This window comes from Rhinolophus ferrumequinum, chromosome 16, assembly GCF_004115265.2.
Source record: "Rhinolophus ferrumequinum isolate MPI-CBG mRhiFer1 chromosome 16, mRhiFer1_v1.p, whole genome shotgun sequence".
Classification (NCBI taxonomy): Eukaryota; Metazoa; Chordata; class Mammalia; order Chiroptera; family Rhinolophidae; genus Rhinolophus; species Rhinolophus ferrumequinum.
Window position 1 is genome coordinate 66,976,773 of NC_046299.1, and position 23,716 is coordinate 67,000,488.

General features: G+C 52.9%; 1 protein-coding gene across 1 annotated transcript in view; it reads right to left on the reverse strand.

Moving 5' to 3' along the window:
- Positions 1-781: 781 nt before the first annotated feature.
- The window catches only part of RET (ret proto-oncogene), a 53,590-nt gene continuing 30,655 nt past the window's right edge, over positions 782-23,716 (reverse strand). The window contains exons 7-20 of the mRNA XM_033130917.1: positions 22,720-22,978; positions 21,884-22,009; positions 21,122-21,232; positions 20,383-20,505; positions 19,246-19,502; positions 16,588-16,735; positions 15,090-15,197; positions 13,831-14,045; positions 13,628-13,750; positions 8,196-8,266; positions 6,856-6,993; positions 5,653-5,752; positions 4,088-4,235; positions 782-2,803 (exon numbers count right to left, since the gene is read on the reverse strand). Coding sequence (XP_032986808.1) covers positions 2,646-2,803; positions 4,088-4,235; positions 5,653-5,752; positions 6,856-6,993; positions 8,196-8,266; positions 13,628-13,750; positions 13,831-14,045; positions 15,090-15,197; positions 16,588-16,735; positions 19,246-19,502; positions 20,383-20,505; positions 21,122-21,232; positions 21,884-22,009; positions 22,720-22,978 — 2,085 coding nt within the window. The 3' untranslated portion in view covers positions 782-2,645. The remainder of the gene's footprint in view (positions 2,804-4,087; positions 4,236-5,652; positions 5,753-6,855; positions 6,994-8,195; positions 8,267-13,627; positions 13,751-13,830; positions 14,046-15,089; positions 15,198-16,587; positions 16,736-19,245; positions 19,503-20,382; positions 20,506-21,121; positions 21,233-21,883; positions 22,010-22,719; positions 22,979-23,716) is intronic.

Consider the following 23,716-nt stretch of genomic DNA (forward strand, 5'->3'; position numbering starts at 1 on the left):
GAGACATGAGGGGACGGATTTCCAGTGACTGTGGTCCAGATTAAAAGAGGAAGCTGAGAGCAGAGGGCCAGCACTTCAGGCCTGGGCAGCCCCTGGGTGAGGCACACGTGTGCCTATGTGTGTACGTGTGCACCCAGGAAGTGACATGGGCCCTCGGCATCTTACACACAGTGCAACCACGAATCGGGTTCCTGTTGGTACCAACTCTTGTTTGCTGACTGGCACACTGGCCTTGCCAGGCACCTGAGGAGGAGCTCTTGGAATTCCTACACAGTCCAACAGGAGGACAGAAACAGAAGCATTTAGTATTTTAAGCTTAATAGTGGTTCAGGGCATTATTTTTTTCCTCCAACTTCTAATAGACTTTCAGTCATGACTATGCATTTTATAACTTCTCTCCCACAACTGTCCAACTCCAGCTTCAAGAAATAAGCAAATTGCCAGAGAACTGCAAACACTGAACCTGACATTGGCTGCTGCTGCTCTACTCCCGGGACGAAAACCTGAAGGGATTCCTTGAATGGCAGAACTAGTTGAGTTTTTAAGTCACTAAAAACGTGCCTATTCACATACATATTTTGCAGCTGATAACACACTCAAGGACCACCTAGTCCTTCAATCACCATTAGTCCCCAGTGGTCATCCAAACAGATTCCCTTGTGACATTTTAATCCTTGCACTGAAATTTCAGAGTCAAAAACCTCATGGTTCCAACTAAGAAGTTAAACAGAGAAAAGAAGTTTACACGTGTTATGATACATGATTTTATTTACATAACTGAAATTATTTTCTTAGTCACCTTGATTTACAAAAGCAAATTAACATGGCATGATTTAATAACCTATCACAAATAGATTTTACAAATTTTAGTAACTGACAGATTGCTACTTAATACTCAGGAATACTTAATACTTAGTAACTTACGCATATACGCATATTAAAATTGTCTGATAGGACTAATAAGTACGAGTACTTTGATTACTCAGGACTAGACAACTCTATTATTAGTGAAGGGTTAATTCCCCATCGCTGGGTCAATCCCTTAGACCTGGAGTTCTCACCCGGCTGAGAACCTACCAGCTGAGTAGGAATTTTTAATAATTTGAGAGAGTTTATCCTTATTTAGTAAGACTAGCATTAAGCACACCTGAAAACCAAAGGTTTACCACAACTAGATAGTTGTAAAAGAACGAATCATAGTGTATCTGAAGAACAGCCCCAACCACAGCCATGTTACAATCCAGTGAGTGTTTTTCCAGCTCTCTCTTTGGGTGTGTGTACACACGCACATACACAGCATGAGACTCCCACACATCCTCAGCCATGCCTTCTTGGCCACAAAAATGCTGTCATTTTACTTCTTTTGTGAAATGCCTGTAAAACACAACATTGTAACGAGACTCCTGTAAGTTCTGTCACAGTGCTTTCTGTCTGAAGACCAGGCGTGTTTTGGTAACCAGTCCTCTCCTGGAAAGTCACAGCTCTATACAGAATTGCCGCCACGACTTTCCAAAAGCCACCCCCCCAAGACGGAGGAGTGCAGTGTCTGTGACCACAGACAAGCAGTAAAGAATGACAAGAAGCTTATGAGTCATGGTCAGAATCTAAGAAACAAAAATGTCTTGCTATAGCAGCATTAAGTTACAAACACAGGAAAAGGGGACACAAGTACCTTTATGTAGAAGCTCTATAAGAGCCAAAACATTGTCTTTTATCCACATCACAATTGTCAATGTTGTATCAGTAGTCGAACCCCACACCTACTCCTAATGTGTGAGAGGAGGCTGGACGTGCAGTGTGCTGAGGCTGGTGGGTGTGCTCACAGCAGCCATGGCTCTGCTGTCAGCAGTCCCTAAATGGGAGGTCACTCCACTCAAATGCCCCTTTTCTTCATACTGTTCTTGTCGGGGGTTAGTAACCACTCAGTGATGGGGCAAATGTGTCTGTGAGCCCCCTTCTCTCACGCCACCTGTCTACACAGCAAATATGGCATCAAATCTCTACATTGTGCTAAATCTAAGAATCATTTTAACCAGAATAAAAAAAAATTTAAATCTTAGGAAAAGGTTTCTTTTAATTTTAAAAAGCCATTCTCAGCATCTTGAATGCTGAGCTGAGACCTGTCCCAAGGTCCCCTTTCCTACTCAAGGGCTGGCAGGGTTATGACGCCACCACGAGGCCTTGCCAGGCTCCCATTCTCAACAAGGACAGGTTGTTTGGGCCAGTTTCTTCCCTGCTGTGTGTGTCTGTGTATGTGGAGAGATAGAGAGAGAAGGAGAGAACGAGGGGGAGAGAGAGAGAGATTGAGAGAGAGGAGAGAGAGAGACAGAGAGAAACTTTGCATTTAAATCTTGTTGTCTTGTTTGGTGGCAAACAGAAAAATCAAACAGTTTAGGTAGTTAGTGAGGGACCCACACGTGCGAGCACAGAGGATGGTGATCCCTGATGAACACAGACAACACTGGCCCTGCTGAGGGCTGAAGAGGAAGGAAGGACCTAAACACTGGTCTCAGAGCTCCTGTCCAGTGCACTACGTCTGCTAGGAGGGAAAATCGCCAGCCAGCAGGAAGGGCACAATGAGGGGCTGGGGGCAGTCTTGGCGAGTTCTCTCCTCTTGTGAGTCCATTACCTTTCACAAAGAAATGTTAACTATCAAACGAGTCCGTTAATTGTGCCGCTGAGGGTGAAACCATCCAGTTAGCATATACACTATCATTTGCATATCTTGGACACCCAGTGTTAGTGCCATCGGCTCTCGTGAGTGGTACAGGACTCTCTTCAGGCCAGTTCGGGTCTGACATGCCTAAAAATGAAAACAGATAATTTGTTCTGCACTGAAGGACCAAAACTTCATGTGCAGACAGTAAGGCCTTGGCAAAACTCCCTTTGAGGTTCAAACCAAAGTTCTGGTTCTGTGCCAATTACATGAATGGTTTTGTGCTCCAGATCTCCAGAACACATGTTTAGGGGAAATAGCACGTGCTTTCTTGGTAACTGAAACTCAACAGAAACCACCAATTTGACTTTCATAAGCTTCAAACTCACATCTGATACATATTTGTTGACCTGTTTAATTCCTTTTCTAAGGCAGCATAAGGCGTCCTCAGCACTCGGCTGTGCCAAATGGCTCACTGCAGCGGGCAGCTTCTATCAAAAGTTCTCGGATGTAAAGAAGCCAAGTCCACCCCAGATTAGAGGATCTTCCAGACCAAGGGTACACACAGCCGAGACCCACAGCGGCGACGGGGACAAATGGCATTTAGCACTACACCCAAAGCCAGCAAGGAATCAAGTGACCCGGGAGGCATGCAAAAGGAACACTCTCAGCTGAGAAATGCTTCAAACTCGTAGATTTCAAAAACAATCAATGATGAAGTTAGAAAACAAAAAAAATTTCAAGTATTTAATTGAAGACAAAAGAAGGAGTTTTGGCAAGAACCGTATTTACTGCCCATTGCAAGATGACAGCACCACAGACTACGTTCTTTCAAAAAGCATGTGCTCCAGCTTTTAGTACTGACTTCTAAGTGACAGCAGTCATGACAGTGTGTAATGCAAAGGATGTGAAAACAGCAGCCTGCATGCGTCCTGCCTGACGGTGGGCACGTGGCTGGACACCCAGCACCGTGTAGCCTCCAAGAGCTGCCTGCTTGTCCCCACGGCGCCTGAAGGGACCACTGGCTGTGCTCCCGGTGCAGGCAGGTTGGTGCTGGCTCCTTTCTAAATTAAACGCCTCCCAAAGTGGGTAAATTTATCCCAGTAGTTAAATTAGAAGTACTATGACTTGATACCCACCCCGGAAATGACTTATTCATCATTTTCTCAATATCCCAAGAGCTTGCCCTGCTCTTTTTTTCTCAATTTAATATGATAATCTTAAATTGTGGGGCAGAGTGGTAATTACACTTATTTTCACATCCTTTGAAAAAAAAAACATAGTTGAAAAATGCCTGAATGTAAACTGATGCAACACCAGGCCTTTACAAACTAAAAGGCTCAGAGCAGGACTCTTAAGCATTACAGAGAGTAAGGACAGTGCAGGGAAAACAGTGTTGCTAGAATCTAGTAAATGCATGTGAAATTCTACCATAGAGTTTGTTTTCAATCCACGTAGAGGGGAGGGTTCGAGGGAGGGGAGCATTATTACAGTCCACCAGGGGCGTCTCCTCCTCTGAGAGGCCATCATCGTAAAGCAGGGAGTCGGATGGGGTGGACGCGGCCAGATCCAAGTAGTCCTGGAAGAGACGAATGGCTAGTCAGCCTCCACCCCCTCCAAGTGTGCCACTACTGGACACGCCCCTCCCACCCAAGGGCGACGCCCTGGCCATGTCCCACTGGCAGCCTGCTGGCTCTTCCCAGAGACCTGAGCCCAGCAGCAGACTGCCAGCACTGCGCTCCCCCAACCCCCACCTGGCCCGGTCCCTGGTCCTCATAGCTGCTCCTAGAGAGTCACCTCTTGGGGGCAGAAATGTGCTCCTCACTGTCCTGGCCCTACTCAGCAGCACTGGGTGCTGGCCTGTTGACAAGCGCGGAGGCTCTGGGAGCTCGCCGCAACCCTGCTACGCAGGCAGGAGTGCTGAGACGTGTCCCCCACCTGAGGGACACTTTCCAGCTTTCCTCCAAGGACTCCTGCCACCTAGAACACCACACCAGGACTCCGAAATTTGCAGTCACTGATGTGGGTTTTGCACAGGACACTGCATAGGCTTCAGCTCGGAAGCCTGACACTCTGCAGGGCCTGTGACTCCCGCTGCCCTGGTTAAATGTGTGAAGGGCAGTCCCAGCGTTTTCCTGGATGCTTCTCAACCCTGTTCTAGGAAGGGCGTCTCCCGGCGTCAGCTCTCACTTGCTCAGGGTGAGCCTACATGCACAGCATTGGGAGGCTTCGCCCAAGTGATGCACTGGTGTTTCATTACAATGGCCTGGACCGTGCCTCTGACTTTCCTGTTTGAAGAAGTTACAGCTTCTGGTAAACGTGTGATGTGAGGATGAGGTGTCCAAGTGTATACCAGGAAGGCAGGACCAAAGACAGATGCAACTGCTCAATAGCTATTAGCTGAAACTTGTTGACTTGCCCGTTTTCCTACAGAATTGCAAACTGTAGGCGCACTGGCTGAACCTAGCCTCCCAGATGTGTTTTGTTTCACCCACACTGGACTTTCAGAAATTTAAATGAGTTGCTAACATTAAAAACTGGGAAACAACATAAATATCCCTTAAAACTCAGAAGACCTGGCACAATGGCATTCATATTCCTACAGGTCACATGTGGCCACGGCAAGAGGTTCCTTAGAGGGCTGGTGTGCCACTCACACTTCCCACCCCAGGGGGACCCTCACAGCATCTGAATTTAGGACACTGATGTCAACTCTACTTTCTCCTGTTCCGTTACTGGAAATGATTCTGTTCAGCTTTGGAATATTTCCCTCACACACCTGTCTGTTGAGAGCTCTTCCTAAGTGTCAAGCTAAGAATCTTGGTTTCTTTATGATTTGAAAAGAAGCCCAAGGGGCCTGGTGCCCTCCAGGGTCAGCATGACCATCTTCCCTACACAGGGCCTCCGTGGACCTGGGTTGGGGCCAGAACCGCCCCACCCGCAATGTCACGTTCATCTGTGTGTGGCCCACACTGGGAATCCGCTCAGGTACTCACTCTTCTCTTAACCATCATCTTCTCCAGGTCTTTGCTGATGTCGGCGAACACTGGCCTCTTGTCTGGCTCCTGCTTCCAGCACTGCAGCATCAGGCTGTACCTGGTGTGAAATGCAGATGGGCAGTTACGACCCAGCAGGAACTGCCCTGTCACCGCCCCCACCCAGCACAGTGCCCAGAGCCGGGGGGCTGTGTTCCCAAACCCAAAGCAGTGTCTGCACCACTGACATCCTTCTCTGAGCTGGGCCAGGGTCTGAGTGGTCACTGGGGGCTCAGAGTGCCAGGCACAGTGAGTGGTCCAGCATACTGTGAGCTTCCCTTTCCTTGAGAGAGATTTGTTTTCATATTCCTTTCAGGGACACAAGATGCCGTGCCCACTATGGTGGCTGAGTGGGAAATGCCAGTCCGTGAAACTCTTATGAAGGATGAATTAGGTGAGGAAACAAACTTGTGCCAATCACACCTCTTTCTTGTACCTTTATCACCTCTTCACCTCTGTGGGACCCCGGCGTGGCTGCGGGGCCTCCAGGGCCACTGTGTGTCGTACGCTGGCTAGCTGGCTGCCAGCCCAGGCTGCCAGGGGGTGGTGCCACTCACCCTTTAAGCCCTGAGCTGGGCCCATGGCAGGCGCACACCGACTTTGTGGGAAGAACAGAGACCAGCATGTCTCTGCATGCAGACAACCCCTTTCTCACGTGTCCCCCACCTGCCCTCGATAATCATCTGGCAAAACCTCAGTGTGTGAAGACAGGTGCGTTGGGGCTGAAGGCTGGGCACTCCAACTACCCCTGGCCTGCCTTTGCACCTCCACTTGGGTACTCCCCAATCTGTGCCCCGTGAGCCATTCTGAATTACCTGCCCTCCCCAAATGACCCGGGCTCAGTTGCTCTCTCAGTCTGAAGTGTCCTCTCATCCTTTCCACCACTTTGCCCTGGGCTCTGCACCCCCATTCTCGTTAGTCTCCTCAGGAAGCCCGCCCAGCCCAGTGGAGTTGGGGTCCCCAGCAGCTGCTGTCTTGCTTAAGGGTGGTTCTGCGACTTCTGCTCGTAATGCTCTGCCCTGTCACTACCCCCCAACTCAGCTGACCCCAGGCTGGCACCCAGAGCTGCTCAGGAGGGGCAGGGAATGAGTGCATGTGCCCCTCCCCTCCCAAACCCGGGTGTCTGTATAGGAGAGACGCGGGGCCAAAGGAAAGCCTGCTCACATCTCCTCGCTGCAGTTGTCAGGCCTCTCCATCCGGTAGCCTGTCTTCAGAAGGTTGAAGAGCCGCTCAGGAGGAATCCCAGGGTAGGGGTTGCCCCCCAGGGTCACAATCTCCCATAGCAGGACACCGAAGGACCACCTACAGGGAGCATAACAACCGGTGAGTGGCCCTACCAGCCTGCAGCAGACATCTATCCCCCTGCAGCTGTGGACCCCTCAGCCCAGCCTCTCCTCCCCGTCCAGAGAGCAGGTGTCAGCCTGGGCCCCACTGCTCAGACAGCAGGGGAGAAAGGTGGGGACAGCTGTCTTGCCTGCCCTGCTCCCCAACACTGCGATGCTTCCCAGTTCAGTCCCCACACCCACAAAGGGGCATCGGCAGGCAGGCCAAGGTGACCGACTGCTGGAGCATCAGAGATGGCCCAGAGCAACCCAGCAAGTACAGCAAAAGGCAGGTGGGACCCAGGCAAGGGGCCAGGGCTCCTGGCACACTTCCTTCACATTTTCTGTGTGCTTGGAATTTTCATAAAGTCTTAGAAGAAAAAAAAGCACTGCTGTTGAAAAATATTTAACTGTGAGAGAAAATTGACTGTGAAGTGGGAGCAAAATCGCATCACAAAACAACATTATCATGAGCCCACTTACAGCGATAAAAAGCATATATCTTCACACCACGGAAAACACTAGAAGGCCATGCCTGCGAAGGCCAGCAGTAGTTACTGCAGTAGGGGTGATGGGATCCAAGTCACTTTGTCTCTTCATCACGCTTTTCTCTGCATTTTCCAATTGTCTTACAATCAGCTTCCATAATCAGAAAACGGTTGTTTAGAACTGTAAGAACTGCCTTTTCGCAGGCCACAGTATTCAAGATATGCACATCTATTGATGGCAGAACATTTAAAAACAAGTCTGTTATGTTTTTGAAAATTATCAAAAGTCTGGAGACTTGAATTTGGGTTCCCGTCTGAACAGTGTGGGGCATGAGCTAGAAGTCACTCTGGGCCACTCCTGCCCTGGGCCATGGAAGGGGACTGTTTGGCTGGGCCAGTGTGTCACTGAGACCCCGGGAGAAGGACGGGAGAGGCGGGGGGGGGGGGGAAATGGGGAGGCGAGGAGGATTTGCTCATTGCTCTCAGAATGCCACTGCGGCTTTCAGAACTACTGCTGGGCCCTGGTTATCTGCTAAATAAACACATGAAGTCCCCTCAGGGGTCCCTGCGGATGGTTGGCATGAGCTGGCAGGCAGTCAGGGCCAGTGCTGTTCCCCAGCTGAGCTGCCCAGACTGGTGTCATGGCCCCCTTCACCTGGAACCTCCATCCGTCGAAGGCAGCACCCACACTTACACATCACTTTGGGTGGTGTAGATATGATCGAAAAGGGACTCAATTGCCATCCATTTTACTGGAATCCGACCCTAAGGAAGGAGTAAAAGAAGGGCATTAATATTGCTCTGATACCCTGGGAACTGGAGGAGGAGTGTGGAGGAAGGTAGGGCCCTGTCCCAGGCACTTCCAGCCCTGGTGGGAAGCTGAGTAACGACACCCAGAATGCTGCTGGGTACAGAACTGCCAGCACAGCCTTGGAGGGGCCTGAGCTCTAGCCTGGCCCTCCCAGGCACAGCTGAGATGCTGGGGACAGTCAGCTGGCCTGCCCACAGCTATAGAGTGTGCTTGTCACACACCACATCCCTCTGGAGAAGAAACCCAAGAAACTGATACCAAGCCCAAGTCAGATCCCCTACGGCCACATCTGGGGAGCTCTGAGGCACCCTGGGTGGTGCTGCCCAATGGGTGGGCCAAAAGCACCATCCAGCACCATCTGCCTGGATGTCTGAGGGCGACCGAGTTTGGGAAACCAATATCCAGTGTTTCTGTCTTGGAGACTTTGGACGCCAACTAACACACTAAAGACTCTTCCAAGAAGCTCTGAGGGAAGAAATCTCTTTATGTGCCTTGAGATTGATTTCCCCTTATTTTATGCCAGGGCCTTTTGAGTATCTTCTGTAAGAGTGCCCCTTCCTCCCACTGTAGAGGGGGTCCGTCTACCAAAGGCTTTCCAACCCAGCTTTTATTTTTTTATTTTTCAATTACAGTTGATATTCAGTATTATATCACTTTCAGGACTAAAGCATAGTGGTTAGACGTTTATATAACTTATAAGGCGATTCCCCTCATGAGTCTTGCACCCACATGACACCATGTATAGTTATTACAATATTATTGACTGTATTCCCCAAGCTATACCTTACATCTCTGGGACTATTTTGTAATTGTTAATTTGTACTTCTTAATCGCCTCACTTTTTCCACCCAGTCCCCCAACTCTCTCCCATCTGGCAACCCTCAGTTTGTTCTCTGTATCTATGACTTTGTTTCTGTCTTGCTTGTTCATTTATATTGTTTTTTTCAGATTTCACATATAAGTGACATCATATGGTATTTGTCTTCCTCTGTCCAACCTATTTCACTTAGCTCAGTACTCTTTAGGTCCATCCATGTTGTCCCAAGTGGTAAGACTTCATTCTTTTTCAATGGCCAAGTAATATTCCATTTTATATATGTACCACTTCTTTATTCATTCATCTTTGAATTGGAGCACTTAATCCATTTGTATTTAAAGTAATTATTGATAGGTATTGTTATTGCCATTTTATTGTTTTCTGATTGTTTTTGGTAGTTCTCCATTCCTTTCTGATTCTCTTGCTCTCCTCTTGTATGTTGATGACTTTCTGCAGTGTTGTGCATAAAGTCCTTTCTCTTTACCTCTTATATATGTCTTGCAGATTTTTGGTTTGTGGTTATCATGTGCTTCATATATTGCAAACTATGCTTCTAGCAGTCTATTTTAAGTTGATGGTCCCTTAAGTTCAAACATGTTCCATAACCACTACCATTTTTACTCACCCCCTCCACATTTATGTTTTTGTTATTATTTTTTACTTCTTGTGTGTGTGTACATGTTCATATATATCCCTTAATTTATTGTTGTAATTACACGATCTTCCTGGTTTTGCCTTTTAACCTTTGTACCTATTTTAGTGTTGAGCTACTGCTTATATTATGGGTTTGCCTTTGTTAGTGAGAATTTTTTTTTTGCATTATTTTCTTATTCATACTTTTGATTTTTTTCCCTTCTTTTTCTTAAAGAAGTCCCTGTAATGTTTCTTGTAATACTGAATTGGTGGTAATGAACTCTTTTAGCTTTTTCTGGTCTGGGAAGCTCTTTATCTTTCCTTCAATTTTAGATAGCTTTGCTGGGTAGAGTAATCTTGATTGTAGGTCCTTGCTTTCCATTACTTTGTGTATTTCCTGTCACTCCTTTCTGGCCTGCAAAATCTCTACTGAGAAATCAGCTGACAATCTTATGGGACCTCCCTTGTACATAAGCAACTGCTTTTGTCTTGCTGTTTCTAAGATTCTTTCTTTGACTTTTATCTTTGGCATTTCAACTATGATGTGTATTGGCGTGGGCCTGTTTGGGTTCATCTTGTTTGGAACACTGTGTTTCCTGGACCTGTATATCTATTTCCTTTGCCAGGTTAGGGAAGTTTTCAGTCATTATTTCTTGAAACACAGTTTCAATCCCTTGCTCTCGCCATTCTTCTTCTGTTACCCCCATGATGAAAATGTTGTTATGCTTGATGTTGTCCCAGAGGTCCCGTCACACAACATAGCACTCATTTTTTTGTTGTTGTTGTTGTTCTGCTCTAATTGGGTGTTTTCCATTACCTTGTCTTCCAACTCGCTGATCTGATCCTGTTTCATCTAATCTACTGTTGGTTCCCTCTAATGTGTTCTTCATTTCAGTTATTGTATTCTGCGTTTCTGACTGGTTCTTTTCTATGTCTTTTTTGTGTATGTTTATTAGCTCTTTGTTGAAGTTCTGAGATCACCTATTCTTCCCCTAAGTTCATTGAGCATCAATGTTTTGAACTCTGTATCTGATAGGTTGCTTGCCTCCAATTTGTTTAGTTCTTTTTCTGGAGTTTTGTCCTATTCTTTCATTTGGGACATTTTTGTCTCCCCACTTTGGCTGTCTCCCTGTGTTTATTTCTATGTATTAGGTAGATCTGCTATGCCTCCCAGTCTTGGCAGGGTGGCCTTATGTAGTAGGTGCCCTGTGGGGCCCAGAGTCACAGTCTCCCAGGTCACCTGAGCCAGATGCTCTCCAGTGTCCCTTGTGTGGGCTGTGTGGGCCCTCCTGTTTTCATTGAGCCTTGATTGCTGTTGGCACTTGGAGCCGACCCTCAGGCTGACTGGCTGTGACTACAGTGGACAAGATGTTGTGTGGGTGCTGACCCCACAGAGTGGAATTTGCCCCAGGGGGGCACTGGTGCCTGCCAAGTCCACACTTTGGGTTTGTTGTTTGTGGCACTAATTGGGTGGTGCTCTGGTGTGATCTGAAGCTGGTCACCACATATGTTGGTTCTGGGGCCTCTTGGGAGGGGCTATGATGCAGGCCAAAGTCAGCCATTGCCCGTGTCTGTCCCAGGGCCACCTGGTAGGAGCTACAAAGTGATTTGCAGTTGGTGGGTACCTGTACTAGGCTTTGAGGAGGCTGGGAGTGGTTATACAATTGAACTGAGGCCAGTGGCTACTAGTGCCAGGCTTGGGGCTGCTTAGCAAGAGGTACAGGACACCCTGAGGCCAGTGACTGCTTGTTTTGGGTTTGTGGACCTTTCAGGTTTGTGGACCTTTCAGAGATTTTAGGAAAGTCCACAGTATGGGCCCAGGCCAGCAGCTTGTGTGGATTAGCCTCCAAAAGAGGTTCGGGCTGGGCTGGGTCTCAGAGAATCACCAGGGTGGGGCAAGAGCGGTGTTATCCTGGTCAATGGAGTGTCAGAGTTGGTGCCCGCCTGCTCCTGCAGGCTGTGTGAGGGCTGCGCTCAACAAAGGAACATATACAACCCACAAATGGTGTCTGCAGGTACTTTGGTTTCAGAAAGAGCTGCCCCTCGATCCCTTGTACTGAAGCCAGATAATTCAGAATTCAATTTGTCCCTGTATGGCCCTGCTGCCTTTTGAGCTGCTGTCCCTTTGCTGGAACTTAGAGCAAGTATTTGCGAGTCTGTGTGTGGGCCCTATAAGATGATGCTTGGGACTCCAGCAGTCTTGTCTCAGCTGGATGGAATTCCTGATGATTTTCACAGCCAGATGTTGTGGGGACTCCTCTTCCGGACACTGGTGCTCCAGGCTGGGAAGCCTGGTGTAGAGTTGGGGTCCCTCGCTCTTCAGGGGGGATCCCCGCAACTGAGATATCCTTCCTGATTCTTAACCAGCCCATTTTGTGTCTCTGCCCAGTCCTACCAGTGTCAATGTGGCATCTTCTTATATCCTTAGTTATAGGACTTCTGTTCAGTGAGTCTTCAGGTGGTTCACCAGGGTGGTTGTTCTGTAGTGTAGTTGTCATTTTGATTTGATCATGGGAGAAAGTGAGCACAGCGTTTACCTACTCCACCATGTTGTCTGGAAGTGTCCCCAATGCAAGCTGATGAACAGCTTTTCAGTAGGTAAGTCTTAAGGCACAAATCAATTAAGAATGGATTTTAATGCAGCATTTACTGTAATTACTTTTTATTTAAAGCATTCTTTAGGATTCATTAATGAAGTGTGACTGTTTCTGGGGCACATGTTTGTAACAACACTGACTGCAGCCTGTACTCTCAGGGGCCCTTATGTTAGGATGCCTGTGTTTCTCAGCTCCGTGGCACAGTGCCTTCTTGGAGGACCAGTGTGACAACAGGAAGGCTTTGTCCATACCTCTCTATGGGGTAGGGAGCAGCCCCTCTCCACTTCCCCTCTGGCAATACTGAGATAGGCTGTCTCAATAGAAACCCCAGAAGTAACGAAACCTCATCCTCACAGACTGTGGCGACACAAGGGCTTCTCCTTACCCTTTGGAGCAAAGCTGAAGTGTATGTGGTTGCTTTTTGTGTTACTTTCTTTTGAGCAGTGTCTCTTCTGAATACTGGGTTAACCGTGACTCTTGAATGGCCTGTGAGCTGACCCTGTCTGGTCTATTGGAGAGAGGCTGCATGAGAGGGGCTAAGAGACCAACAGAACAAAGAGGGCCAAGACAGATGCCACAGGAAACCGGACAATGCCAGGGAACCAGATTTCCCCAGAGGGGCCCCGACCACCTATTTCACAGAGATTTGGAGAAAGCTTCTGAGAACCCTATGCTGTCTCTGGACCTGGTCTCTAGGGTCTTCCTTGTGCCTTCCAAACTCACCCGGCCAGGGGTGCCCAGGGGAACATCCACCTGTAAAGTGGTTTATTCCTTTCTGCAAAGAATGACCACCAAGCTTAGGTTTATTTCATTTAATTTTCCTCTGTGCTAAGAGCTAAATTACACAGAAAGGAAACAGTGACTTTTATTCTATAGAAGGGAGAGGAATACTGTGGAGAAAAGGGTAGTTATTTCCACAGCATTAGGTGACTTTCAAAAGTGATAGTGATTAAAAGCAAGAGAAGCTGCAGGGCTCAGCTCCCCAGCAGCTAGCTCTGGAAGGGTGGGCGTAGTCCTGAGGAGACTACAGGCTCAGAGACTGAAGAGAAGGAACAGGCTCAGAGATGAGTCCTGGACTGGGTCTCCGGAGACCCAGGATTAGGGGAGGATTTGGGGACGAGGCCTACAAGTTTATACTCTAAAAGTCTACTTTGTCCTCTCCAGGCCTGCTAAGGGGTCTGACCCCACCCTGTGAGGTCAGTGACCCACACTGACCTCTGTTCCCACCCAGCCTGGGACCTCGGGTAGCACACCCCAGGATCCGATACCTTGCTCCTCTTTACGTAGGAATCCTCTTCGTACACATCTCGGGACAGGCCAAAATCTGAAATCTTCATCTTCCGCCCCTCGGCCACCAGGACGTTTCTGGCGGCTAGGTCCCGATGGACGAGCTGCAAGGAAGACAACAGCAGGAACCCCTGAGGCCCAGGCCGGCGCAGGCAGCTGGGCACTGGGCTGGGGCAGCACACACCTTCATCTCAGCCAGGTACCGCATGCCCCGTGAGATCTGCCAGGCGAAGGAGATGAGGTCGCCCATGGTCAGGGCCCGCTCGTCTGGGTTGTCCAGGTAGCTGGAGCCACGGCTGCCCCCGCTGCCCACATAGCCGGGCCCTGCCTTGCGGCTGTCCCGCAGGAAACACCGCAGGGAGCCATACTTGGCATACTCCACGATGAGCAGGAGCGGGCCTGGGGGCAGAAGGGGCTGTGGGACCTCAGCAGGCAGAAGTCAGGCCAGCTCGGGGCACCTCACAGAGCACGGCTGGGGGGATGCATGCCAGGGCACTCTGCACCCCACCCATAAGTGGGCAGACGGACAGAGCATGCTCTGGGTGGCAAGTGCCCAGGCTCCAGGCAGCTCCAGGACTTGAGCCCCAGCTCATTCTCACATGAGTTCCTCTCCACCCTTTGAGGCCTGTGCCAAAGCCACTGCCTGGGTGGTTGAGCATGACCTTCTCCCGGGGTGCCCACGGCAGGTGGCCCCCCAACTCAATGCTGCTTGAGGGTATACACCTCTGCCGCTGGGATGCCAAGCCTTCATGCCTCCCTGGTCGTGCAAAGTATGGCCTGCGAATGGCTGACAGAGGCAGAGGGTCTAGATCACATGTGGCCACCTGCTCCCGGCTCCTGCCTGCTCTCAGCAACTCTTGGGCTGCAGTGCTGAGGCCCGGCCCTGAGTCCTACTGGCACTGACCAGCAGCCCTGCTGTCCTCTCCTTATTGGCTCTATTCCCTCACACTCCTACAACACACATGCACACACATACACATGCACAAACAGTGAGAGGTCCCTGGCGGCACAGTGGGTTTGTGAAACCAACAGACCAGGCTGGTCTCCTGCGTCCTTATGTGAAAAATGACAACAATGCCTTTGTCATGCAGGGCTGGGGTCAGGGTCACCTGGAGGTCACACCATGACTAATCCCCAGTAGGTGCCTAGAAGCTCCCTGCCCTGGGGCTCTGCCTGGAGCAGGTTGCCGACAACTAGGATGTCAAGAGAGACCCCCGCCCCCCCAGCAGCAGCAGCTCCTCAGGTAAGCACTCCTACAGCAGCTCCTCCCAGCCCTCTCAGACACAGGAGGCTCCGGACAGGGCCAGAAACAGAAACCATGCTTTCAGGAGGACAGAGAATAGGGTCAGAGGAGGAAAGGACGGGAAGGGGAAGGAGGAAGAGCAGAGCAGCTTAGAGTCCCTGGCCTGTGCCTGGTAGCTGCTGTCCCGTGGCTGGTCTCACCATCCTGGCTGCAGGCCCCGTACAGCTTGATGACATTGGGGTGGTTGACCTGCTTCAGGAGGTTGAATTCTGACAGCAGGTCCCGCAGCTCATTTGGGGATGCGTTCTCTGAAATGCACGTAAACAGAGAAGGTTGCAAACCCATCCCTTCTGGAAGCCCCTTCAAATGGACCCACACCAGGGGTCTGCACAGACCCCGTTATCTCTCAGACACCCTACCCAAGGATCTCATAGCTCAGGCCTACTGTCAGCCTGTGAGGTGGTTGACAGTGGCGTCCTCTGCCTCTGGGGAATAAGAACCCCCAGAAGCCACCATCCACAGCAGATCTCTCCAGGGACAGCCTCCCAGGGCTGGGCTGTGTGTAAGTGGCATTATTTCCCCACAACCACCATCTTCCAAAGAAAGCGGTGCACAGTTACCCCTCATTAATCTTTCTGGAAAGGTGAGGGGACTCCCTGTCCCCTCACCAGATAACCAAGCACTCAGCAGCTGGGGCAAGGCGCTGGGGGAGATAAGAGCACAAGACCTCACAGAATCCTGGTGCCATGAGGTGGGACCCGAGAGTGGGTGGAGCTGGGTTTGGGTCTCCACCAAGAGCCTCGTGTGGAGGCATTTTGAGTCAGAAGCTATGGCTAAAGAGTCTTTAGCGCCAAGTGGCCCACTGTCCAGCTGTGCCACACCGCTGCCTCTGGTTTCAAACCTGTCTGGACACTGAGGGACAGCTTCCAAAGGAGACGGGGCACTGGGATGTCCTGTACCACGTGTGGGGACCGAGGGTGGCCTCACTGTGCCCCCTTAGGGCATGGGGTCTCTTGGGCAAGGGGTAACCCCAGTCTGAGGGCCTGGGGAAGCATCCGGAAGCATTGCGCTGTGTGGCCCTTCAACTGCTGCACTGGAACCCGTGTGTGCACCAGCCTACTCGCACCCTGCACTGCCCCCAGGACTCAGTCAGTCCACTTGGGCCAGAGCCTGTTCATTGCATGGCAGAGGGCCATCCACCCAGTCTGCTAAGAAACATGAGAACGTGTGTGTGCATAAATGTGTGTGCATGTGTGCGTGTGCATGTGCCTACTCAGAGCCAACTGATCACTCGTGGCAAGACTGAGGCAGGGCAGTCCTCATAGAGCTCCCGGGGACAGTAGGCTGAGAGGAATGAATGGAGCAGATGAAGGTGGGAAGAGCTCTTAGTTCAAAACCAAAGGGCTTTTAATTTTTTAAAAACTTGGATCTTCACCCAACATTGGTATAGAAGCAATACCACTCTAGAACTTTCCAAGGGAGGAACGTCCTCACCCTGCTTCTTCAGGGACCACCCTGGCCCAGGTCGTTCATGGCAGGGGTCCCCAGGCTGCAGACACTCAGGAACAGCCACAGGGGGCTCGTGAGGGGCTGCATGGACGCGCCAGTACCCTGGCTGGTGGGCGGCCTCATCTATGCCTTGGTGCTCCTGCAGGTGTGCATGGCAGGGCCACCCATGTGTGCTGTCTGGACAGGTACCTTTCAGCATCTTCACGGCCACGGTTGTGTACCCTGCTTTCCCTTTTAGCCTGAAGGCTGTTGCTTCGACCACTTTTCCAAATTCACCTTCTCCCAGAGTTTTTCCAAGAACCAAGTTCTTCCGAGGGAATTCCCACTTTGGATCCTCCTACATTGGGATTAAGGGAAAGGAGAGAAGAGGAAAGGGGAGAAAGATGGTGACGGCAAAAGGAAAAGAATAAGGCAAGACCCACAAACAAGCGCCTGGTGGACAAGCTCCAGTGTGCATTGACCTTCATCTGAATCAGTAGGTGAAGGCCACCCAAGTCCACAACGGCAGGACCCACGGTTGGGCCCTGAGGTGCCGTTCCATGATGGGGTGCCTGCTTGACTCTGGAGACCTGAAGTCCACTGGTCTCTGGTTTGTTGAACACACCCTGGGCCACCCTGGCCTGTGTCCTCGTCTCTCAAGTGAGGGGGTCAGGGTTTCCTCAGTCCCACAGGTGCTTACGTTGGAGCACGGCTTCACTGCCTTGCTTTGGACACCAGGCCCATGAGGCACCGACTGGGCTGCAGCCCAGGCCCTCGTGTGCCCTCTCCAGAGAGGCACAGCATCCCCAAGATGGCTGAATCAGCATACCAGTCGTCTCCCAGCCTAGGACTCCCAGCTACTAAGAAGTGTCCTGGGCAGCATCCTGCATGGGAGCACCTGGACTGGCCAGTGCCCCAAACCTGCGCAGAGCTGCTCACCACACTCCCGTCCACACACCCTGCCACCCTTCTGAGGTTGTGTCCACATCGGGCCCCCTCAGACGACTTTGGAAGGCCTTCCCGGACACTCAGCCTGTGACTTGAACTCTAACTGGGGATGACAAAGCCTGGAACCTCCCGTCCTGTGCAGGCACCGAGCGTCCATCTCCCCAGGCCTTTCTGCAGCTGGGCGTGGGTATGGCTTCTGGGTGCCCCTCGTGATGGGTCCTACCAGGCTTGCCCAGACCACAGAGATGACACCACGAGGGATGCGTTGCCCCTGGATGAGCAGAGCCATGCTTCCTGATGTCTGGGTGCAGAGGCAGCCTCCGCTCAGCACCGTAATCGGGGCCACCTTCCAGCCAGCTCCTGGATGTCCTGGTGTCTTAGGTTCCTCAGGAACCTACTCAGGGCCAGAGCTGACATCATCGTCATCACTGCCCTGGTGTTTTCACCTCCAAACCGCCCTGGAGAACTGTTTACAGCACACAGAGACCACACTGAGCATGTGTGGCTATCATCAATTTTGTCCTCTGAAAAATGTTAAATATCATTTCCCTACTTTATATGAGAGCAAACTGAGGCCAATTAACACTTCCGAGATCTCAGAGCTGGGCACTGTGGCCCTTGGGCCTCAGGCTGAGCTCTGGCCCCTCTGCAGTCTAGACTGAAGATGATGTGGGCCGTGGTGGTGTGTGTCCACTACACGAGCACCCACCCGCCCCGCTTGTCCAGCACACCTCACCGCCAACCACCAGGGCATATAAAGGAACCGTGTGGCTCATCCCAGAGGCAGCTGAGATGCTACTGGGCTGGGGCTGCAGACCCACCCGCTCAGTGATTGGAACTAGGAGGGAGGCTGCGGTGGCTGCTGCAGCTCGCGATAGCCTCCAGGGCCCAGGACCTCACCCAGGGACAAGCACCCTTTGGGTGGCACCACCTACGAGCCAGGGCTGGGGACTGCCAGGGCCCTGTGGCCCCCGCAGCTGAGCTTCCTGCCTGGAGGTGCTCACGCTGTGCTCTCACTTCCCAGCCTCATGGTGGGATTTCTGCTCCCCTGCACCCTCCACTCTGAGCACTTTCCTCAGTCCCTCCCAGAGCCTGGCTTCCAGCACCTCACACACTTCCCAGCAAGGATGCTGAAGGGGCAGGCCAGGCCAAGGAGAGGCCGGGCCAGGATGGGGGCCCTGAGAAGCATATGCTGACCACAGACCTAGGACCTCCCACTGCGAAGGGGCCTCGGAAACCTGCTGGTTCTGGTGGGCACTCTGTCAGCTGGCCGGTCACAGAGCCAAGGACCCTGGCCCCACCACCAGGTGGTCCCTCCCTCCATGCTGCAGATAGATTCCCTTCCCCACTGCTACCACCCCGGCCAAGCCCCTCCCTGCTGCCATCTCTCTCCTGGATGGAGACAGTGTCTCAGGACAGGCTCCCAATTCTGCACTTACTCTATAGACTCCCCAACAGAGCATCCTGCAGAAATGAAGGCAGAACACAGGCCTCCTTTACTCAGCCTCCAACCCCCAGGGATCCAACCCTCTGAGAATAAAATCCACACTTCTCAGGGCCCCACAGCCCTTGGGACATCTTCAGGAGTTCCCTGTTAGGTATGGCATGGCATGGCCTGCCTTCCACATAACCTCAGGGCCCAAATCTCAGTGCATCTAAACCAGCACCCATTAGTTTCCACTTGCTGCTAAACTGCCTCCATGCTCCTGGCCCCACGGGTCTTGGCAAGCAGCTCGGTGTAGGCGTGGTAGGATGGTGGTGCTGGAACGCTCACACACTGGCTGTGTGTGGGTTGCAGGACAGCCCTGCATGCCCACCTCCCCTCTGCAGCTCCCGATAGCTGCACGCCAGAGGCCACTGCCACCTGCAGAGTCACCTGCAGGGGCTGCCCCCAGCCCGAGGCCCCGTGAGGACCCTCACCGGGATCTTGAAGGCATCCACAGAGACCTGGTTCTCCATGGAGTCCAGAGAGGGCCGGCGGGCACTGGATGAGGAGTAGCTGATGGGGAAGGCCTGGGCTGGTCGGCGGAAGGTCATCTCGGCAGAGGCGATGGGCGGCTTGTGAGCGTTCTTGTGGTAGCGGTGAATGCAGAAGGTAGACAGCAGCACAGAGGTGATGAAAGAGAAGAGCACGGCCGCTGCGATCACCGTGCGGCACAGCTCATCGCACAGGGGGTCTGTGGGCAAGGCAGCCGTGAGTGACACCGCTCCAGGACAGCCCCCCCCCCCAGTGCCAATAGGAGCCAGCATGGCTCCAGCTTGCCACACCCATGGCAGCCGGGAGGCGGCTGCTGTGACAAACTGTGAGGCAGCCTGGCAAGTGCTGCTGGCATGAAGTGTAAGAGTACCTGCAAACACTCCAACAGCACTGACCGCAGGGCAGGTACTGTGAGGGACGTTTCCCCTACCTGGAGACTGTTACCACCCCCTTACAGAAGGAACAGGCACGGAGAGTGTAAGCAGCCTGCCTGAGGCCAAAAGCACAGGCAGTGCACCCACTGTACCAGCTGTGGGATGGTGCACTGAAGCCAGCCAGCCCCAAGGGCTGCAGGGAAGTCAAGTTCTTCCTCTGTGTCCCCAATGTCTTTTATGTTTTTTTTAATAAAAAGTGGGGAGGGAAGGAAAATGGCTCAGGACCTAGGGCCATGACGTAACAACTCAAATACCAGAAAAGTGTCCCTGGCCTCAGGCAAGAAAGCTCCCCATGTGCTCAGTGGGACCCCACTGCCCACTGCACCCACTGTCCCAGCAGCACCTGGAGGCTCTGGCTGGAGGGTGGGGTCCCAGCTAAGGCCTGGCACGGGTCAGTCGAGTAGACAGAGTTATTTGGTGGGAAGAACTCATTATCCAGCCCAATCTTTGCCGTACAACTCTTTGCCAGAAGGCACTCTACAGAGGCCCTGACCCAGCTCCCTGTCTGCACAGCTGGGGGAACCAAGGCTCAGAGAAAAGGGTCTCCTGGATTTCAATTGCTTTCCTGCATTTTCCTCCCTGGCTTGCAGGGAGGTGTGGGGACCCCTGCCCCACACTGGCCCCAACCTGACCCAACCGGCTCACCCTGGCTGTCTTCTGGCTCACAGAAGCACTTCTTATCCTCAGGGAAGCAGCTGCAGGTACCAAAGCCGGCTCTAATCCCCCCGCGCTCCCCTGGCTCGTGCCCACCAACGATGCTGCCGCCCCCTGGTGACAGATGAAGCCCACTCAGCCTCGTGGGTGACCTGACAAGCCAGGATCACCCAGACAGGAGTGTGAGAGGCCTTTCCTGGCCTGATGTCAGCTGCCGAGGGCAGGGTGGGGGGAGAGGGAAACGGGAGTGGGGGGTGGGAGTGAGCTCAGCCATCCCGGTTGTCTGAGCAGGAGTCACAGCATGACCAGTCCCCAAGTCTGTTCCCCAGCCACAGTGGGTAGAAGGAGGAACCCACAGGCTGCCCAGGGCCCTTGCCAAGGTCCACACATGGCTACTTTTAAGAAGCAGAAGGGGCAGCAGGGATGGCCAGCAGAATGGGGGGCAGGGTACTGCACCCCCATGAGATGGCAGAGTGACACTGGGCTGTGTGGGTCGGGGTACCAGTCTCCAATGTTTTTTACGGGGGAGGGAGAAGCGAGTGGGCAGGAGGGCACAGAGCCCTTTGTTCAAATGAAATGTCAGAGAAAAGTTGGGCACATACACCCAGGAACACAGCTGGCTGGTCTGGCTGAAGTGCAGGTGGGAGCCCAAGCCTCTCCCGTTCACTACCCCACCCACCGGGCCCTATCCGAGCTCAGGGTGACCGGGCAGGCCCAGTGGGCTGCTTACGCAGGCAGTCCTGGGGGCAGATGTTGGGATTTTTGCTCTCTACAGCGTCACAGTGGCCATCAGGGCAGGTCTTGATGCTGGGGGAGCAGGTGGAGAAGTTCCTGGAGATCCCTATAACACACAGCGTGGTCACTGCCACATGGGAGTACTGCCCTGGTCAGACTGCCAGGGCCTCCCAGGCCAACCCTGCCCCTCCAAGGCCTGAGCAGAGAAAAACCACACATGAAGCCCTGCCAGGAGGGGCATCCCCCAGAGACGCTCGGGGGTCCTCAGTGCACAAGGGAAGCCGGGAGGCTAGGGATGCAGGGGCAGGGCAGTCCAGGAGGCCGGAGAGGCCAGACAAGGCCAGGCCCCTCTCAAGGCTGCACTGTGACAGGGACCTTCATAGTGGTGAGTGGCTCGGAGTCTGGTGCTGTCCACACCCAAGCCAGCTTAGGCCTTTCCTGCTCAGGGCCACACTTCCCGGTCTGGGACCTCCCAGGTAGAGCCTCTCTGTCCCTTGCACACCCCAGCTTTGGCCCAGACCTTTCCAAACCCAAAAGGAGTGCAGCCCTAGGCTCCTGTGGTCCCCCAAAGAGAAACAGCCTGACTGTCCTCACGTCACCGACCCCCTACACATATGTCCAGCATCAGGAGCCATATGGGACAAAGCTCTGGGGAGCAGACGCGAAGTTGAGCAGGGACCGCAAAGATCCCATCTGCACTCAGCCATCACCAGCCCTTGCTTGCCCGGCTGCAGGCCTCTGGCTCTGCGGGGCTTACCTTTACCATCTCCCTGTCTCCACTTGCACCTGCCCGTCAGAGAGCCCAAGCCACCGCACTCCTCACACTCCGGCTGCCTCTTGCTGACTGCGCAAGAAAGGGGGCAACCCGGCTCCTCAGCCACGTCTGGGGGTGGAAGACAGCAGGTCACAGGGGGCCAGCCTGGGCCCGGTGTGCAGCCAGCACTGGACGACAGGGGGCAGCACTGGCCAAGCTGGCCCCATGGGTTGAACCCAGAGGAGACGGGGTAACTCAGCACCAGATGCAGGGGAGTGATGGGGACATGGGGCAGCACCGTAAGTCACAAAGGTGGGGAGCTCCTGTGCTGGGGTAGCGCGGAGGGAGGATATGAGGGCCAGACTAGGCCAGCAACACGCAGAGTGCCCAGCTAGACCTGAATTTCAGATAAACAGTGGATACCTGCTTTGTGTAAGTCTGTCCTACATTTCATTGGCATACCTAGAAATTTGTCTTCCAATAGACTGTGCAGAGGTTGCATGGAACATCCACCAAAAAATTGTTTGTTTTTTTACCTGAAATTCAAGTTTAACCAGGGTGCTACGCATTACCCGGCAGCCCAAAGCAAGTGTGGGATGCGTCTACCAGGCAGCCTCTCTGGGCTCAGCTCTCAGGATCCTGTCATCCTTCCTGCTCAGCTGTGGATTTACTCTCATTTTACAGTTAATGTGCAGTTACTCTCATTTTACAGGGAGGAAGACTCAGGCTTGGGGAAGCTGCAGATTCGTGAGGGGAGCAGGACCAGGACCCTTCTGTCCGGGGAAAGCCCATGCAGTATATGCCCCATCCTCCCCCCTCCATGGGGCATTGGCACTCACATGTCCCCTCCATGGTGACGAGCAGTGGGGCCTGGGCCTGCCTGCGAGTCAGCCGGTCAGCGGCCACCACTGTGTACTGGAGCTGGGCACACTCAGGCCGCCGCAGGGCCTCTGTATCATTCACAAACAGGGTCCCTGTGCTGTCCTCGGCTGAGGTGACGACACCCAGGGCACTACAGTTGGCATTGGGAAGCTGCAGCCTGTACTGCATGTGGATGCCGGTGAACTCCTGGCAGCTTTTCACACAAACTTTCCCAACCTAGGCGTGAGGCACAGGGTACACCTTAGCTGGGCAGCTAGACTAGCCAACCATGGTGGCTGGAGGAGCTCCTGGGCAGGCCGACTCCCAGGACAGTCCCCTGCTCACTTGGGGATGGCAGCACGCCCTGAATCCCCACCCTCCATGGCCCCATCCACCTGCCTGGCCCTGCCCTGCCCAAGCCATCACACCACCACCCATCCTGCTCCTGGGGGCTGGACGGTGGAAGATCAGGGCACTGAGGTCTGGGTCAGAGGCTGGCACTCCAGGGCGGGGCCGCCACACTGGCTCGCTCCTCACTGGTTCTCATTCAGGCACAAAGGAGGACTGGCCTCCTCCTATGCACCTCCCAGGTGCTTCTGGCCTGGGGGCCACCACTTCCCGTCCTCACCATGCCCACCAGGTCCCTGGCCAGGTCAGACAGCACAGCCCGACACATATGATCATGCAGAGTGGTTGCCTGTCTCATAGGACACCAGGGCCTTTCCTGGCACTTTGGCTGGAACCCTTGGGAAAGAGGGGCTGCCAGGCTTGCAGCATGTTGCTGGGGCCTGGAGCTGGGCAGCAGAACTCTCCCTTACCCCTCGGACACTCTAGAGTTGGTTAAAACCAAGGAGTTGCTTAAAACCAGGAGCTCTGACTTAGTCCAGCTCCAGGGTGGGGCCCTGCCTGCAGCCACACAGCAGGTCCGTGCTCAGATCCAGGGCAGAGCCAGGCTCTCTACACCCACGTCTGACA